The following is a 16291-nucleotide window of genomic DNA, read 5'->3' on the forward strand; positions in this document are numbered from 1 at the left end:
CTCTGGCTTTACCCCTCACGGTTCTGGTCGGACAGCGCCGTCTATTGGTCACAGTTTGAAAATGCAGACCAAAATGCCCAGCACTGTTTCCGTACGCATTCTATTTCCGTATTCAACAATCATTGAATGAATCTTGCACTGCATCAGCTAACGGTGACGGTAAAAACAAACAAAAAAAAAAACAGGCTTTAATTGTTACAAAACCGTATTTCTAAACTTGGTCGAACCATCCCATCCCGTCAGAGTGCGTGTCAAATACATTTGCATAAAGATTACACACCACCTGTGAATAATTAAGATATGACAGCAGTACCTTCTTCCTTCAACACTAAAACCAGTCCTCATGAGTTTGGTTGCATTGCATTTTTTATTGGGGGGGGGGGGGGGGGTGGAGTGTTAAGATAAACAAACAGATGACTCATTTTCAGTTAACATTTGTTTTTAATGTGGAGAGGCATTTTAAAGTCCCATGTATTAAACATTTTCAACGTGGAAAGGCATTTTTAAAGTGACTTGTATTTTTGACATTTTCATATGCACTGCAGTGCCACACGTGCCAACTGCCACCGAATGAACAATAACACGAGAAGAGAAGATGAGGGTTTTTAAACAGTGATGTACCATCATGATCTACTTTCAGCCACCAGTAGGAGGCGGAGTGTTAACAGAGAGCTGTGGTTCTGTTGCGTCAGGTATTGTGATTCACATTTGCAGGGGGAAGGAACCATTAAAGTTGTTTTTTTGCTAACCAGGTCAAGTGGAATGTTTGAGATGCAGGTAAATGTCAAGGGCATATTTCACACTGTGCTCATTATAATGCGACCACACGGTTTCCTTTCTTCTTTAGATGTACTAAAGCAACTGACACACAGGATACTGCAGGATATTTTATGTCTGGCACCATTTGAGAGTCTGTTCTAGTAAACCCCAGATCTGTACATTTTCCAGAAAATTTCTATCTAAAAATCTGAGCTGAATGAGTTGACATATGTTTACATTTTAAAAAACAAAACAAGTAAGAAAATAAATATAAATAAATATAAATGGCCAATAATTATAAATAATTCAGGATAAATAATAAAAAATCTGTTAAAATGGAAGACGGTTTATCGTTTCCTTTCATAATGAACACAACAGCGCAAATTACTCTGCTTGAACTCCAATATTGCTCATTTATATTGATCAGCAGGTATAAAATCTTCATAATTTACCTGAAAATGGTAAGTCAATCTTACAGTATATAATACTCAATACTCATGTCTTCTTGTGTCTACAAGAGTAAAGATCATACAAATCTGTACATTTATGAAAATATATACTTTAAAAACACTTTGTGATTTCCTTCTACTTTCTGTAATAAATCCTATAAAAAATACCATAAAATAACAAAGGTAGAAATACTCTGGACATGTATAACATGGTTACTATGCAGAGGGTTTTTGCCAGAGATTTACACACGGTAGAAATATGTATTCCTGTAAGCAGAAAAGGTGACATTCCTAATTCTAAGCAGCACAAAGAGAGTTCTAAATGTTGGCAGAAGAACGTAGAACATGGAACTTCTTCAGGGTCATGCGGATAGACCCCAGTTCCCGATTGACACTTTCCAATCTTGCTTCCAAGGCCTCCTGGGGGGGGGGGGGGGGGGGGGGAGGGAGGAATCATTTGGAAAATATTCCCTGAATTAAAATGACTGAACCAAGAGTACACAGTCTTGCTAAATGTGTGCAGTACGTGTCATTCTTCTTGTTCTTGGGGCAGCACAGCAATAGCAGAGGCTGTTTATGAGCACTTGCCCAGCTGCATGAAATACATTAGACCTGTGGGTTCAGGGATGCTCAGAATGTCCCTCCCCCCCCGCTGTTAAACGCATGTGTTGAGTGTGCTCAGTGCTCAGTGTGCTCAGTAATCTCAGTGGGTTCAGTGCTCAGTAATCTCAGTGTGCTCAGTGCTCAGTGCCCAGTGCTCAGCTTGTTGAGTGCTCAGTAATCTCAGTGTGCTCAGTGCTCAGTGCCCAGTGCTCAGCTTGTTGAGTGCTCAGTAATCTCAGTGTGCTCAGTGCTCAGTGCCCAGTGCTCAGCTTGTTGAGTGCTCAGTAATCTCAGTGTGCTCAGTGCTCAGTGCCCAGTGCTCAGCTTGTTGAGTGCTCAGTAATCTCAGTGTGCTCAGTGCTCAGTGCTCAGTGCCCAGTGCTCAGCTTGTTGAGTGCTCAGTAATCTCAGTGTGCTCAGTGCCCAGTGCCCAGTGCTCAGCTTGTTGAGTGCTCAGTAATCTCAGTGTGCTCAGTGCTCAGTGTGTTGAGTGTGCTCAGTGCTCAGTGTGTTGAGTGTGTTGAGTGTGCTCAGTGTGTTGAGTGTGCTCAGTGCTCAGTGTGTTGAGTGTGCTCAGTGCTCAGTGTGTTGAGTGTGTTCAGTGTGCTCAGTGCTCAGTGTGTTGAGTGTGTTGAGTGTGCTCAGTGTGTTGAGTGTGCTCAGTGCTCAGTGTGTTGAGTGTGTTCAGTGTGCTCAGTGCTCAGTGTGTTGAGTGTGTTGAGTGTGCTCAGTGTGTTGAGTGTGCTCAGTGCTCAGTGTGTTGAGTGTGTTCAGTGTGCTCAGTGCTCAGTGTGTTGAGTGTGTTGAGTGTGCTCAGTGTGTTGAGTGTGCTCAGTGCTCAGTGTGTTGAGTGTGTTCAGTGTGCTCAGTGCTCAGTGTGTTGAGTGTGTTGAGTGTGCTCAGTGTGTTGAGTGTGCTCAGTGCTCAGCTTGTTGAGTGCTCAGTAATCTCAGTGTGCCCAGTGCTCAGCTTGTTGAGTGCTCAGTAATCTCAGTGTGCTCAGTGCTCAGTGTGTTGAGTGTGTTCAGTGTGCTCAGTGTGTTGAGTGTGCTCTCACCTCCTCGATCTTGGCCTGCAGGGTGATCCTGCCCCCGGCCGTGTTTGGGATGCGGCTCAGAGCGGCTTCGATCTGCCAGGAGCGAGAAACAGACACAGCCTTAACCCAGCAGCGCCTTAACCCAGCATAACCCAGCAGCGCTGTCTCTGTCTCTCTCACACTCTCACATCAACCCAGCAGCGCCTTAACCCAGCAGCCTGTCTCTGTCTCTCTCACACTCTCACATCAACCCAGCAGCGCTGTCTGTCTCTTTCACACTCTCACCTTAACCCAGCAGCGCCTTAACCCAGCAGCCTGTCTCTGTCTCTTTCACACTCTCACATCAACCCAGCAGCGCTGTCTCTGTCTCTTTCACACTCTCACATCAACCCAGCAGCGCTGTCTGTCTCTTTCACACTCTCACATCAACCCAGCAGCGCTGTCTGTCTCTTTCACACTCTCACATCAACCCAGCAGCGCTGTCTCTGTCTCTTTCACACTCATTTTGTGTGTCACCTGCTCCGATGACACAGGACCTGCAACCTCTGCCACAGTAGGTTTTGTTCCCGATGCTGTGATCCCTGCTGAAACAGAGCTTTTACAGCTCCATTCTGTTTCCCCTGTAGTGTGGTAAAAGGACATCTCTCTGGGACCTGGGGCACCAGCTGTGTCCCGCTTTTCAGAGCAGGGAGGAGCACACGCCCTTCTCTGAGAACACGCTTCAGGTTCACCAGACAGGGAGCACCCCAGCCAGGGCCCAGACCCACCTGCTGCACCACCCCAGCCAGGGCCCAGACCCACCTGCTGCACCACCCCAGCCAGGGCCCAGACCCACCTGCTGCACCACCCCAGCCAGGGCCCAGACCCACCTGCTGCACCACCCCAGCCAGGGCCCAGACCCACCTGCTGCACCACCCCAGCCAGGGCCCAGACCCACCTGCTGCACCACCCCAGCCAGGGCCCAGACCCACCTGCTGCACCACCCCAGCCAGGGCCCAGACCCACCTGCTGCACCACCCCAGCCAGGGCCCAGACCCACCTGCTGCACCACCCCAGCCAGGGCCCAGACCCACCTGCTGCACCACCCCAGCCAGGGCCCAGACCCACCTGCTGCACCACCCCAGCCAGGGCCCAGACCCACCTGCTGCACCACCCCAGCCAGGGCCCAGACCCACCTGCTGCACCACCCCAGCCAGGGCCCAGACCCACCTGCTGCACCACCCCAGCCAGGGCCCAGACCCACCTGCTGCACCACCCCAGCCAGGGCCCAGACCCACCTGCTGCACCACCCCAGCCAGGGCCCAGACCCACCTGCTGCACCACCCCAGCCAGGGCCCAGACCCACCTGCTGCACCACCCCAGCCAGGGCCCAGACCCACCTGCTGCACCACCCCAGCCAGGGCCCAGACCCACCTGCTGCACCACCCCAGCCAGGGCCCAGACCCACCTGCTGCACCACCCCAGCCAGGGCCCAGACCCACCTGCTGCACCACCCCAGCCAGGGCCCAGACCCACCTGCTGCACCACCCCAGCCAGGGCCCAGACCCACCTGCTGCACCACCCCAGGCGGGGCCCAGACCCACCTGCTGCACCACCCCAGCCAGGGCCCAGACCCACCCGCTGCACCAGCCCAGGCGGGGCCCGAACCCACCTGCTGCTTCTCCAGGGTCAGCTGGTCGAAGAGCCGCTCTGTGTCCGGCAGGGCCTGCAGGCGGTCCTGATAGGACAGGGGCGCGGCAGACGGGCGTGGCGGTCCCGCCTCCTTCCCCTCAGCCCCCTGCTCTATTGGGTCTTCGCCACTGGCCACTCCCCCTTTGCCATTGCTAGGCTGGTGATTGGCTGCATGGACATTAGTGTGAGACGCATTAATGCAAGTCAAACTTCCATCTGAGTCATAAAGCATCATGCCAGAAGTTAAAAACTGAACAAAATACGTAAATACAGTGTTTCTGTTAAACCTCCTCTGCACCCCCAGTTCTACCTTAAAACTGCACACCAGTTATCTTACTGCTGATGTTGTGTAACAATTTATAACACCGTATTTTAATTCCCAGATGTTAAGCCCTACTTTACCTTCTGGTTCCCCTGAACACTGGAGCCTCTTTTTGGCATTAGAACTGTGAGATGGTGAGGATGACATCAGACCCCTTTGATCCAATCGCACGTCAGACCTTAAAACGGGTGGATTTAAAAAATGCCCTCAGCGTTATATGAGGAGATTTAAAATTAATGAACTGAATTGAGAAATACATTTCCTGAACAAACAAAATTGAAATGTAAATCCCCCACCCCCACTCCCGTTCTGGTGAATGTGAATGCTGGCTACTGGGCTAAAGGTCGGTGAGAGGTCACCAGGGGGTCAAAGGTTACCAGCTGTGGCTGTGGCGCTGCCAGGAAGGGGCGGGGCCGGAAGGGGCGGGGCCGAAGGCGGTGGAGAAGTTCTCTGACGGGCAGCGCTTAGGGCTGGACTTATCAGGGGGCGGAGCCATCAGCTTGTCTCTCCTGGCTGCTAGCGACAAAACAAAGCACAAAATAAACTAACAATCCTCCTCTCCAAAAATAAAAGCACACAGGCAGCTGATAAAACAAAAGATTAACCTAAATTACCGACAGATTATCACCGACGGGCAGATCCTGGAGATCGACCAGGAGAGCAATCGATCGACCGTACATTCCGTGACGAAGGAGATCACTGCCTCTAGAACTTTCTCTTTCACACCAGAATGGTAACACTTAAGGTGGCAAACACAGTGGGACAACGGTTCATTTTCATTACCTTTAACGCCCCCCCCCCCCCCCCCCATAAAACTGCTTGATCAGTAGACTTGTTTAAAGTAGATGCTACGTACTTTTGACTTCGACGATAAATGTTGAGCATCCATTATAGGTCAATAATAATTGAACATCAATTAAACAGTATAGACGTAGCGAAAGGCACACAAGTAAATAATGCTAATTCAGCCCACTGCATCAGCCACGAAGAAGAAAAATGCATTTGCTGTACGGTAAAGTGGTCATCTGTGACTATCAGCGGCTAAACGTTTTTAAAATGCCAACATCAAATGGGAAATATTTCACAGAGAGATTAGCTATATGTTTATATATCAGTCGGCGATGTATTAACTATTATTTGTGTCACCACAAGGGAGCGCCAGAGGGCCGGTTACCGCTGTGGCTGGAGCAGGGGCCCTGGGGGGCCGGCCTGTGGAGGGCCCCGCCCTCTGTGGATCTCTTCTCCTCCGTCACAATCAAAGCTTTCATCAGCGGAGCCAGGGGGGTTTCCCTCCTGGGGAGTTCGTCCGGCACGGGACCCCCCCCAAATCTCCTCCTTCTCTGGGGAGGAGTAATGCCTGGGGGGGGGGAGGGTGGTAAGGGGATCGGTTGGAAGGGTTACCTCAGAGCCGCACAATTCAATTGTATTATTTAACATAATATATATATTTATTATTAATAAGCACCTGGGTCAAGTGTACAATAGCTGTGCCCCACCTGAGAGTCAAACCTGCAACCTCTCTGACCTGCAAGCCCAGATCCCTAACCACTACACCACAGTGTAGCCCCGGTGTACCTGGTTGTGTTGGCTGCAGTTTGGTCAAGGGGCTGCCCAGGGTCTGTCCACTTCCTGGAGCTGGTCTCCAGGTCTGCCTGACTCCTACTGGGGGACAGGAGCAGGTCTGGGTGGTGGTACAGGCTGCCGTTACAGGAAACAAGATGGCCGCGGTCATTACAGGAAACAAGATGGCAGCAGTCAGTCCATGGAAAGTCACATGATCAGCGCACACCGATAGCTTGTGTAGAAAACCGACTCTCTGGGGCAGCAATTCACCAAAAAAAACAAAAAAAAACATTGAAGGCAGACCTGAGTCAAATAATTATTTTAAATATTTTTAATCTTTATGCTTGACTACGCAGTACTTATGAAGGCGTTGTGAACTGCTTATGATGGAGTTACACAGCTTCTATGAAGGATCATTCATAGACAGTGCTACAGACATTTAAAACAGTCGATAACCTACACAGATTGCCGAGGGGTTTTACTGGTGTTTAAGGGGTAAAGTATTTGACTGCAGTTTGATTTCTGGAGCGATTTCGGTCTTGGTCTTAGTCTGAAGCAAACATACACAGCTGCACTTGCTGTAGTAAGCTGGTTCAAAAAAACGGTGTGAATATACAGGTGATCACCCACACTCGTACAGGTGTGTTTGCTCAGGTGTGTGGGTTCTCGTACCCGGCTCCGGAGGGCTGCGGGTGGCTGTGGGGCAGGTGACGTGATCTCAGGTTCTCGTGCTCCAGCTGCTTCACCTGCGACTCCAGCTTGGAGACGACCCTGGAGAGCAGAGAGGGGACGTCAGGACCTCAGGTAGCCAACCTGGCAATGGCCAAATGGCATGAAAAAAAGCTGAACAATCACCTCTTCAGCTCCGATATCTGTGCGATGGCATCAAACAGCTTGTCTTCCGTTGAAACTAATTTGTCCTGTTAAGACAAAAATAACGCAGGTAAGTATTGTGCAGGTAAGGGTCATAATGAAGTGTTTAACGAAGGCAGGCGGTCAGTGTCGTACCTTCACTCTCCCGTGGTCTTTTTCCAGCGTTTCATAGTCTGCAAGCAGCTGCAACAGGAAAAACAAACTAATCACTGCCCAGGGAACACATAAAAGGGTTAAAAAAACATCGTAGCACAGGGTTAAAATAAATGTACAGGAAAGAGGATTCATGCTATGCAAAGGATGCGTGTGCATTTAGATAAACTCACATGACCTTTCACGTTCACTGACACTAGAAGCCAAACTTAGAAACAAAACTGAATGTGTACCCAGGAGCAGATGTGACCTCAGATCACATCACACCCCTTTAATGGGTGAGTGAGGACGGTCATGTGACGCAGGTGCACTAAAACATGAATGATATCCTGGTCCTTGGAAAACCCCGGACTCAAACGGTCTGTAGTATTCCAGGATACTCGGCTCCTGTGCTCCTCCTGCCCTGCTTCTCAACTACAGGAGGTCTGTGTGGGAAACAGGAGGGTTCTGAGCTGTCCTGCTGTACAAAAACATCGGCTGCTCACAGCACTGTACTTCTTGTACTTCATAAATGTCCCGTAAATTCGCACTTCAGTGGAAAGGGAGCAGAATTTTCAGTGTGAGGAGCAGGTAGCAGAAAATCTGCTGAGTCTGCAGAGACTGTGTCGCAGGTTCCTAGCCCTGACAGACAGGAAGTTCCCCTCCCACAGTTCCTGCTTCCCAAGATGGCCGCTACTCACGTCCTGCAGCACCCTGTTCTCCTGCTTCCTGTATGCGTCCTGGTGGTCAGAGAGCCGGTAGGCCTGCAGGTAGGCCCCCTCCAGCTGACTCAGCCTGCCCCTCAGCTGTTCCCCCGCCTCCTCCTTCTCCCGCTCGCTCCAATTGGCCGCCTCCTCCTTCTCCCGCCTGCTCCGATTGGCCGCCTCCAGCCGCTGCTGCAGGGCCGTTACCGTGGCACTGGCGGAGTCGTACCTCTCCTGCCACTCACACTGAAAGGAACGCCACCCCCACACATGACCCCCCCGTCACTCATCACTGACTCCTCACCACCACCCCCCCCACACACACCCCCCCGTTACTCCTCACTGACTCCTCACCAAACACCCCCCCCCCACCCCCCCATCACTCATCACTGACTCCTCACCAAACACCCCCCCCCCACACCCCCCCGTCACTCATCACTGACTCCTCACCACCACCCCCCCCACACACACCCCCCCGTTACTCCTCACTGACTCCTCACCACCACCCCCCCCCTCTCCCACCCTGACCTTAGCGCTCGCATTACTGATATTTATTTAAAGCCCCAAATTCACATTTCCAAAAGTCTACATTTTATGCTCCATCAAACCTTCCACACTTCACTGTAAAGAAGGAGGAGGTGGTGTTCACCAGCTGCCTGCCCAGACGGAGGTTCTGCTCCTCCAGCTCCCTGGCCCTGGATTTCGTCTCCACGACGCTCCGCTCCAGGTGTTCACACCTGCCAATCAGGAGGAGGAAAAACAAACTGTCAGCTCAACATCCCGCCCACCTCAGATGTCCCTGGAAATGAGAGTCACTGGGATGAAGGAATACAAAATAATGAGGAAAAACTGCCACTCAAGTCTATCCAGGCTTGCGATCTTACGTACAGCCTAGACCAGCGCGGCTCAGCTCCAGGTCCTGCCCCAACCACCCGCTACAGGACCGCTTACCCGAATGAGCTTACTTCCAGAACAAAGGGCGTAAAATAATCGGTAAAATCTGGTGGTGCAGCGTATGGCTGCAGACACTGCGGCCCGCGGCGCCTGGAACTGAGCAGTGCTGGGCTAGAGGGCATCCAGCACTGCACCAAGCCCGGACCTGAACACTCAAACAGTCCCTGCCTCTGCTGCATGACCCAGTGAGCTGTTCCACACACTGACACCTAACTGAAGAGAAAAAAAAGACTTTCTGGTTTGAGTGTGGAAATTTCCCTTTACCCACTTCCCGCTGGTTCTGTTCGGCTGACAGAACTCAAGTCTCTACTGTTTATTCTGTTAATCCCCGCCATGGATTTCAATCAAATCCCCTTTTAATCTTCTTTTGCTGAGCTTGAATTGATTAGAAGCATCTTAAGTCTGACATTTCACACCAGGAACCAATTGAGACATCCTTCATCATATAATTGAGTTTAATAATGCAGACAAAGTATAAAAGTAAATATGACTCAAAACTATCCTGGATTTTGGTCAGAAAAGACTGTAAGGCTTTGTGTTTTTAACTCATGTTGCACGGGCCAGACCAGTCAAAGACTGGTTTGAAATCCTTTAACCTGTTAGATCTCAAATTCTTGTTGATTACTGATTACTTTTAAAAGATGCATCTATTTTTATCCAATGGCCAGAACAAAACTCATATTCTTTCAGATAATCATGATCATATCCTTGAACACTGAAAGGGATTCTGCAGGATGGTTTTGAAAGAGTTAAAGCAATTCAAGTACGTATTTGACCTAGGGTCTGTCGTACACAATAATGGCCAGTTTAGCAGTTTTCTGAGATGTGTTTAAACGTTCCACCTGTCTCGCAGGATCTGATTGGTCTCTTTCTCCTCAGAACCGGGCGGCCGATTGGCCAGGCTCAGCTGCTCCTTCAGCACGCTGATCTCTGACTCGTAGTACGCGCGGAGATCCGCGATGTGGCGGGAATTCTTCTCCCTCACGCTCTGCCTGGCCCTGGGGAGGGAGGAGGGGGGGGGGGGGGCGGGGGTATCAGTGCTGTCTATGTGGGTGTTAACAGAAAAACGAATGAATGGAAATAAAAAGGAATGAGAGAAAAACAGCTCTCACAGAGACAGGACCACGGGGTCCTCCAGGGAGGGGCTATTCTGCAGGGAGGGGGGCCGCCAGGGGTCCGCCCGGGGTGGGGGTTTCGGGTGGCCGGCTTCCTCCTGGCTGTGAGGCGTACCGTGGGCACCCCCACACGCACCCCTCCCCCCCGTGGGGGAGGTGGCAGGGGACACGACTGCCATGCTGGCAAGGCCTGGGTGGGACGTCCCGTGGAGGAGAGTCCTGAGGCTGCCGTCTGTGTGACACGGGCCAGGGCCCTCCGGCGCAGATTCCTGGGTGACGGGGGCGCCCCCTGGTGGGCTGGGCTGGGACTGCGTGGGGAAGGACGGACTGCTGAAGCGGAAGGGGGAGGTGAAGCTGGGTCTCGGCTGCCTCACCTGAGCCGCTGTGTGCAGCACCTCCACCTGGAACAGACAGGTAACCCCCACACCTGAGCCCTCAGCACCCCCACACCTGAGCTCTCAGAACCCCCACACCTGAGCCCTCAGAACCCCCCACACCTGAGCTCAGCACCCCCACACCTGAGCCCCCAGCACCCCCACACCTGAGCCCTCAGCACCCCCACACCTGAGTGCTCAGCACCCCCACACCTGAGCCCTCAGCACCCCCCACACCTGAGCTCTCAGCAGGGAAGGGGGTCCAGTACACTCAGGAAAAGTACTGACATTCCCTTAATTAACTGGAAGAATCTCTATGGAACATTATGGGAATACTTTAAAATCGTGATTGGAATTCCAATCCGTTTCCTGAAGTGACCCTGTGAGTTAACATGCACAGAACACAGAAGCCAGCAGCAATAAGAATCAAGCAGGACCTGAAGTCTGAAAGCTGCTTAGCAAAGTTTGCCTCTGAATACATATCAGTAAATTAGCCATAAGGGTAAATCAGTACAGACAGGGTAAATCAAATTTAAGGACCAGTTCAGGCCAAATTGTCATCAACTGATGAGATGGTTTTAGAACATTTTCAGAGGAAATTGTGTTCGGTGTGAACTGACGGGGCTCCTCGGTTAAAGACAAGATGGATCCGCATGACCAACTCATAACTCGTTGCCATGGAAACATTTGTTTTCACTTTTTAAAACTTGCAAGTCTTGTCTCGTCTGTTCTGATGTTCGACAGTTTTGATGTGAACTTGGCTTCAGGCTAAATTCAGATCCGTCCCACACAGAACTGTGAAGACTCTGCGGTCTAATATTTCAGGACATGAAAACATATTCTGATCGGTCTTAAGTTCTGTTAAGTATTCCTGCCATTTCTGCCTGTCTGCTAAAAGAGGGAACACTAGGGAAATAACTTCTATGATTTTACCACAACCCTGAATACTTCTAACGATCAATTAACGTCAATTAATCAATCAATCAATCAATGGACAGGTAAAGTCAGTTCAGCTGTACCTGAGTCAGAGAGGTTTTGGAGCTGAAGGAAGAACTCCAGTCATGTGACCTGGTCTCTCTCTGTCTTCTCCGGTAGATCTCTCTCAGTGGCACCGACAGTCTGGCCTGCTCTGGAGAACACTACACACACAGACACACACACACACACACACACACACAAACACACAGACACACAGACACACATACACAGACACACACACACACACACACACAGACAGGAGAGCTCTGGAGGTCTGATCCTTCACCCGATTTAAATACTGGACTCCAGTGATAGTGTGTGGTGTGTGTGACCAGACCTGGGCCGAATTTCTGCTTGAAATACTTCATTATGTCTTTTAGAGGCCAGTAAATTTTGAAAATCCTCCTGAACGCAGCCCTCTTACTCTCGAAAACATACAGTCATGATTTCTGATATGATAATATGTCTTTTTTTTTTTTAAATAATAACTTCTTCATTTGTAGGAATTTGACTGGTGTCTAAAGAGGCTGAATCATTCCACATAACTGACCCGGGTCTAGAGTGTGAATTATGACACGTACCAGGTCCACAGGTGCTTCTTGTACGAAGCGAGAAGTCCCGCGGTCTAGTGTATCAAGTCGCGGGCAGAAAAGCTCCTTCTCTTCTGACCTCCAGAAGGTGAGACCTGCATTTCAGTCGCATGCCATGTTAGCACAACAATAAGCTCACAGTCTACATCACCAGCCATCCATCCATCATCTAACCCGCTTAGTCCTGGTCAGGGACGCGAGGGTGCTGGAGCCTATCCCAGCATGCACTGGGCGAGAGGCAGGAATACATCCTGCACAGGTCTTCAGTCCATCACAGGCCATCACCAGCCGCTATCAACTGAATCCATCGCTAATCTCTGAGCCGAGCACAGGCTTGCTTCATGTTTATATTACATTCAGGCAGTGATTACATTTGTATTACATTTTAATGTAATAACTTCATTAATTGATTAATAAAAAGGACAATTCATAGAAACTGATTTTCAAATCAGTTCTCTTGTAAAGTTACATTTTTAATTCTCTTCGTTAATCCATTTTAATACTTTCAGTCGTCAAAAAAAGTTGAATTACACTGCATTTACAAACGATCGTCTTACCTGAGGCCGGACACTCCGGGGGGTCCCACTGCTGCAGGTAGAAGGGCTGGGGGGGCTGTGCCAGAGACCGGAACTGAAACCCAAAAATGAGACCACAGTGAGACCAGGGCTACAAAAAAACTTCTGGGGCCAGGAAAACAGACGGGAAGATGGTCAGATTTAGCCAATCAGCAGATGCTCTGACCCAGCGCAACTTATACAGCTTTACATCGTAATACATACAACACACACACACAGCTGGATATTTCACTGAATTAATTCAGGGTATTTTTGTTTTATGTAACCTATATTTAGCCAGGACGTCACAGGAGCCAGTCTTTCACACCACAAGGGTAAACACCTTTGCTCAAGCGTACAATGGCAGTGTCTCACATGGGAATCAAACCTGCAACCTCTTAAGTTACACAGCCCACTTCCCTATCCACTACACTACATTGCCCACGTATTAAGATGCATTTTGAGAGAGAGATTTTTTTTTTGTCAAATGCATCCCACACAAACACAGGCCTTACGTTTTCCAGACGGCCTGCTTGAGCACTCCCCTCAAAGGCCCTCTCCTCCAGCGCCTCCTCCCGCGCCTCCTCCCGCGGTTCCCGTGCCGACCTGCGCCTCCTCCCCCTGCGCCTCTCCCTCTGTGCCCAGGTGGTGAGCAGCCGGCTGAAATGGACAGCATTGCTCAGGGAAACGCACAGGTAGGGCTGTACGCACAGGTAGGGCTGTACGCACAGGTAGGGCTGTATAAAGCGTCGCTCAGGGAAACGCACAGGTAGAGTGCATTTACAGAGCCCTGCATTACATTAGCAGACTACTCTGTGTTATGAGCTACAGTAGAAAAACTGGCAACTGACCTAAAGATCTTATGGATATTTATGGATAACAATATCAATTTCCCTTACATTCTGTTTGAACACATATTTAATGGAAATCCAATTTAATTAGTTAAATCTGCAAGTAATTCTTACTTTTGCATGCATTGAACTGTTTTTCCAAGGAAATGACGGAAAAGTGGAGAAACTCCATCCAAAAATTACTCCATATCTGGATACACAATTTATACCTGGCTTTTTACAAGAGGGCGTATGTAGAAGATTCCAGAGACTTGCCTGCTGGTTTCTGATTGGTCAGCAGGGAGAGAGGGAAGGGAGGGCAGAGAGCCAGAGGGAGGCTGCGGATCTGCTTGTTTCTCCTCGGCCAGAGGGGGCGCTGTTGTGCTGTGGACAGGTGGGAAGGGATGCAGCCGCCATTGTTCATCCGTCCCTCCTCCACCGCACCCTCCTTCGCCCCCGCACAGGCTGAGCTCTGGGAGCTCCTGACAGCTGCCAGTCACCGCTGGCCCCGCCCTCTCTCTGTGGAACTCCTGGGGATTGGCTGAGCCGGTTGCCGAGGACAACGGTGCCAAAGGGGCGGGGTCTGAGAGCGGCGAATCACCCGGCGTCTGGGCGGGTGTATCGTCGGCAGACTGCGTTGCGATTGGCCGGTTCTGAAGCTGCACTAAGGCTTTGATCTCATCCTGTATGAGCTGAAATAGAATGGGGGGGGGTGAAGGAAGGGGGGGATCATCAACATCACTACAGCCCACTACACCTTTCTGATTTTGGCAATCGAACCTGCTCACCTGAATTTGGCACTGGTATTGTTCCTGCTGAGTAAGAATTTGCTCCTGATATTGCTTCTCCACCAGTTTAAACAGATGTAACCATCTGCCCTGTTCACAACCAAGAAAATAAATAAAGTTGCTTTGAAACTGATAAACAGCACATGACACGACCAAACCTCGACATTCAGAGACCTCAGCCTACCTCAGGCTACAATATATTATTTTCCCTCCTAATTTTAGATCCTACAGCAATCCACCTTCTACACAGTAAAATGCTCAATGCCCCCCCCACCCCGCCTTGCCCCCTCCCCCGGAGTGACCTCGCTGTCCTTCCACAGCTCCGGGTCCGTCTCCCCGCCCTTCCGAATCTCCTGCACCAGGGCGCTCAGCGTCTCCAGGGGGCTGGGGTTGATGGACGGCAAGCTCCTCCCTGAGCCGAACTCTTCTGGACCGAAACACAAGCTCCTGAAAGGCACAGCACATGGGTCCGCACAGAGAGTCTGTTTAAATTCAACCGCCAACCCCGCTATGGTGCCCCTTCCAAAGTCTCTATGAACTCATCAGATAACCAGCTCCTGCATTGCTTCAGTCTTCTCTGGTTCTTAAGTGCAAGAGGTTCCAGATGGTAAGAGGGGTTTCCGGTTCTACTTCACACAACATAAAGCCTATTTCTACAGTATTGTACTCGCTCACACCTCATTATTTAGAAGTCAATAAGGGGCACAACCAGGTGAAACACTGTGACAGAGGACATTTTGTGTGGCCATACAGAAAGTCCTGTTACCACCTGAAAGCCTCCTGTAGCTAAGAAGCAGAGAGGACGGAGGCAGCGGAGCAGTTGAGTATTTGGTGCGTCTAAAGAATCTGCTGCGGGAAGTACCTGCTCTTGTGGGGGCTGCCGCTTGCTGGTGTGGGTGGGCTTCGGCCCGTCACCGACCCCGTGGCGGACTGGAAGAAGCCCCGTAGAGCCCGCACGGATCGGACCCGATCCTGCTCCTCCTCGGGACCGGCCGGCCCTGACAGCGTGTCCTCGGAGGAGACGGCGGAAGCCTCGCTCTCTTTCCCGCCGCTAGCGTCCGCATTGTTGTGGCTCAGAGCCGCGGAAGTGGAAACGTCCTCAGAGACGCTGTCATCTGTGGACATCCTTAGGAGGCCTTGGCACGTGAACCCATTTGATGTGGAGAGGCAACAACGTGGGCTAACTTAACTGAACACGGCAAACTGAGGAGACAGAAGGAAGGACGGAACGAGCGGTTTGGATCCAGTTCCTTTTACCACATCTTAGGCCTCTGAAATCATGTGACATACCTATATCGAGTTTAATAACAACAACATTAATGGCAGCTAGGATTATTGTAAACATTTCTGAAACAGTGATAATGATAGCCAACCGGAATGTTTTTTTTCGCAATGCATTATAGCATTCGGTAGCTTGCCAGGTAGCTGCCGCATATCCCAAAACGAATATGTATGTTAATAAACTGAATGTCCATGCCTACGTTCGCAATGCAACCGACACGTTTCGTGTTGTCAGGCAAAAAACGCACATGCGCTCACATCCTTATTTTGCCAACGTGGTGCCAATCAGTTATATAAATAGCGCCGCAGAGTGAGAACGGCGCTCGTCTGGACCGCAGAATCTGCACGAGCAGACTGTGGCTGCGCGCGGGCTGACATCTTCGCTGTTAACTGCCGTGAACCTCCGCTCACAAACTACCACCCAAACTGCTTGTCCCGCAGGGACATGACAAAGTGGACGTTTTAAGCTTCAACTTACCCTTGGTTTCCTCTCATATTGGTGCACCGTGTGCCCATGACACACCTGGTTATCGCTGCAGCTTCACCTCAGCATCCATCATCGGGAATAACGCTCCGCGGTTTCCTATTGGCTGCACGCGTTCTGATGCGTAAGAACCAGGAGCAGGGATGAGCCTCTCATAAACTTCTAGTTTCTTTTTTGAGATTTGCGATTGGCTCGAACAGTGCACGCTCGTGCAGAAAAAACAACACAAAT

At 50.4% G+C, this 16291-nt stretch overlaps 1 protein-coding gene across 1 annotated transcript; it reads right to left on the bottom strand.

Moving 5' to 3' along the window:
- Positions 1-1050: 1050 nt before the first annotated feature.
- Positions 1051-16223, bottom strand: LOC118206486 (M-phase phosphoprotein 9-like). Its single transcript, XM_035379265.1, has 24 exons — positions 16055-16223; positions 15158-15498; positions 14598-14742; positions 14296-14385; positions 13784-14199; positions 13193-13337; positions 12681-12753; positions 12115-12218; positions 11575-11694; positions 10179-10582; positions 9909-10064; positions 8762-8849; positions 8110-8358; positions 7412-7459; positions 7259-7323; positions 7076-7174; positions 6416-6538; positions 6015-6197; positions 5459-5481; positions 5218-5356; positions 4921-5018; positions 4499-4686; positions 2869-2940; positions 1051-1628 (listed from the first exon to the last, which is right to left on the bottom strand). The coding sequence occupies exons 2-24, from the start codon at positions 15418-15420 to the stop codon at positions 1527-1529; spliced, it is 3393 nt and encodes a 1130-aa protein (XP_035235156.1). The 5' UTR covers positions 15421-15498; positions 16055-16223; the 3' UTR covers positions 1051-1526.
- Positions 16224-16291: the final 68 nt, after the last annotated feature.

Source organism: Anguilla anguilla, chromosome 10 (assembly GCF_013347855.1).
Source record: "Anguilla anguilla isolate fAngAng1 chromosome 10, fAngAng1.pri, whole genome shotgun sequence".
Lineage (NCBI taxonomy): Eukaryota > Metazoa > Chordata > Actinopteri > Anguilliformes > Anguillidae > Anguilla > Anguilla anguilla.

What these genes read in the sequence shown, in the direction of transcription:
- LOC118206486 (XM_035379265.1), bottom strand. Translation starts at nt 15,420, where the DNA reads ATGTCCACAGATGACAGCGTCTCTGAGGACGTTTCCACTTCCGCGGCT. An exon ending in AATCAGATCCTGCGAGACAG is followed by an intron (nt 8,850 to 9,908) that starts GTGGAACGTTTA and finishes CCTGATTGGCAG; the next exon opens with GTGTGAACACCTGGAGCGGA. An exon ending in CAGATATCGGAGCTGAAGAG is followed by an intron (nt 7,175 to 7,258) that starts GTGATTGTTCAG and finishes TCTGCTCTCCAG; the next exon opens with GGTCGTCTCCAAGCTGGAGT.